Source organism: Dissoconium aciculare (assembly GCF_010015565.1).
Source record: "Dissoconium aciculare CBS 342.82 unplaced genomic scaffold K489scaffold_48, whole genome shotgun sequence".
Classification (NCBI taxonomy): domain Eukaryota; kingdom Fungi; phylum Ascomycota; class Dothideomycetes; order Mycosphaerellales; family Dissoconiaceae; genus Dissoconium; species Dissoconium aciculare.
In genome coordinates, this window is record NW_022984998.1 from 1 (window position 1) to 2,069 (window position 2,069).

The 2,069-nt window shown below is 50.8% G+C and overlaps 3 protein-coding genes across 3 annotated transcripts; 1 reads left to right on the forward strand and 2 right to left on the reverse strand.

Annotated features, from left to right (window-relative positions):
* The first annotated feature begins 56 nt into the window (after positions 1–56).
* Positions 57–347, forward strand: K489DRAFT_190043 (uncharacterized protein). Its single transcript, XM_033599522.1, has one exon. The coding sequence runs from the start codon at positions 88–90 to the stop codon at positions 304–306; it is 219 nt and encodes a 72-aa protein (XP_033454721.1). The 5' UTR covers positions 57–87; the 3' UTR covers positions 307–347.
* Positions 348–845: 498 nt separating this feature from the next.
* On the reverse strand, positions 846–1,553 carry K489DRAFT_385639 (uncharacterized protein). The gene has a single exon (XM_033606148.1). The coding sequence runs from the start codon at positions 1,540–1,542 to the stop codon at positions 1,060–1,062; it is 483 nt and encodes a 160-aa protein (XP_033454722.1). The 5' UTR covers positions 1,543–1,553; the 3' UTR covers positions 846–1,059.
* A 277-nt stretch (positions 1,554–1,830) lies between these two features.
* On the reverse strand, positions 1,831–2,069 carry K489DRAFT_293772 (CENP-B protein; the record flags this gene model as incomplete). Its single annotated transcript, XM_033600259.1, has 1 exon — positions 1,831–2,069. A coding segment is annotated over one exon (239 nt), but the record flags the coding sequence as incomplete, so codon positions are not given.

Genomic DNA, 2,069 nt, shown 5'->3' on the forward strand with positions numbered 1-2,069 from the left:
CGATTGCCGGAAACACGTCCATTCCTTGTGCTGCGATAAGGGCACACATAACCCGTTCCGCAAAGAGCAGGTGCAATCGCGCCAACAATGACTTCGTGTAACAACTCGTTCTTTGTTACACCACAGTATCACGAGCTGACAGTTGCGCGAATCAACGATGCCCAAAGTCCACAAATTGTAGATAAATTGAATGATACGCATCGTCGCCTGGTAGTTGTTCCCACGAAACGTGCAGAAGACGAGTCTAAATCACAACATCACCCTCCAAAACGCTCGAATCAAACCAGTCAACATTGCACTCACTGAGTTATAAGGGGGAGGCTTTCTCCACAATCTTATCCGAAATGGAGGTGTTCAGCCAAAGCCTCAGCAACGCGAGCATTCTGACTATCGTCGTAGCCCTATTAACCGCGCTCGCCAAAGAAATTGTCCAGCGCCGAGACCCAAGCTATTAGTATGTTGTGAAGCAGCTGTGTGGCGACAATGAGCTGACTAACGACACGAATAGAGGTGTCCAATAACGACTATATTTCGAAGACAACAGCACGTTCTCTCGCAAGGCGCAACAGGCGAATATGACGAATAGGACAGGCCGGCACGAGTCGAGCGTTCTAGATAGGAGAATTGAGCTTCATTGAGGCCGACCCTAAAGTCATCAACCCTAGACATCATGCGCCTTCAGCATCGCCATAATTCATGCTCCTCGACACACTACTATGATGCTATACAACATGGCACATGTGGTCTGCGGACGCGATAATGACTGATGAAATCATTTACCGGTTTATGCCCTACTTTTATGATGGCGCCCATATCGAGAAAAGAAAATGAGCGAAGGCCAAACACGCAGAGGAACGCAGGAAATATCAAAGCTATGAATACCTGAAGTACAAGTGAAGATCTCCCAACAAGTGACGAGTCAGTAGAGCGAAGGTAGTGATCCACGATTGGCGTCTCTGCTCGTAATGTCGACAAGAGCACACGTTAAAGCCCAAGCGGAGAGACTGTGAGTCCGCGGAGAGACTGTGAGTCCGCGGAGCATAATTCACCGACCCATTATTACCACATTCTAGCGGTTGGCACTCGATATTCCTCTTGTCCTTGAATAAGCGGTTCTGTGCGTCTTTCTTGTACGCTTACCAAATTGATATTGGTCTGGACCACATTCGAAGGTTCATTAATAGCATTGTGCGCCACAGCCCTAGCACTCGATCTGCGCTTTGAGATCGGTCTCGCGTCTCGAAGTGCCCGTTCATCTCTCGCTCTCTCCAAATCCTCGTAGCTCATCACCCTCGCTGTTCCGATGACTTTTGGTCTCGTGGATCGCCGTACCCGAGCTTCGCTATTAGTCTTTTGCAGGAAGTCGTTGCGCCGCTCGAGCAGTGCGTACTCGGCGAAAGAAATTTCAGCAGCTTTTGATAGTTTCTGAACATGCTTCTGTAAGCGGTGGTGGGAACCGCTGTCCAGATCTTGTACATCGCGTCGGATCACATCGCGCAAAGCTGTGATGCCTGCAAGATCTACCGGAGTTACAGGTGTCATGGGTATTGTCGGTGTGGATGGAATGGTTGGTATTGACCACGTTCGTATATTAACGTCCTGCTGACCAGCCGCATCCCCATTCCCCGATTCTGATATGACAGGAGGCGCAGCGCCGTGCGGCAGATCACGAAACACTCTTTCGGGACAGAATGGGAACAAACCTGCCTTGGACCATCCTGCGCGGATGTTCCGGGGCGTGAACGCGATCTCACGCGCATGACAATACAACATGGCGAAGTGCTCTTTGCCGATCGTTCCTACGCCGCCTCGCTCGAGCCGTTCTACCTGATCACGATATGCTCCTTTGAGTGGACCGAAGATGGAGATGTCACATGGCTGCAGTTTATGGGATGTGTGGGAAGGCAGGCGGCAAAGTATGATCTGGTGCTGAAGAGCGAACTCAAGGACTTCAAGGGTTTCGTGGGTGCCAAAGCCGTCACAAATGAGCACACGCGGGCGCTGTCCCGCTCGGTCTCTCGTCTGCGGATCAAACACCAGACGGAGCCACTGCAGGCTAAGATATGAGT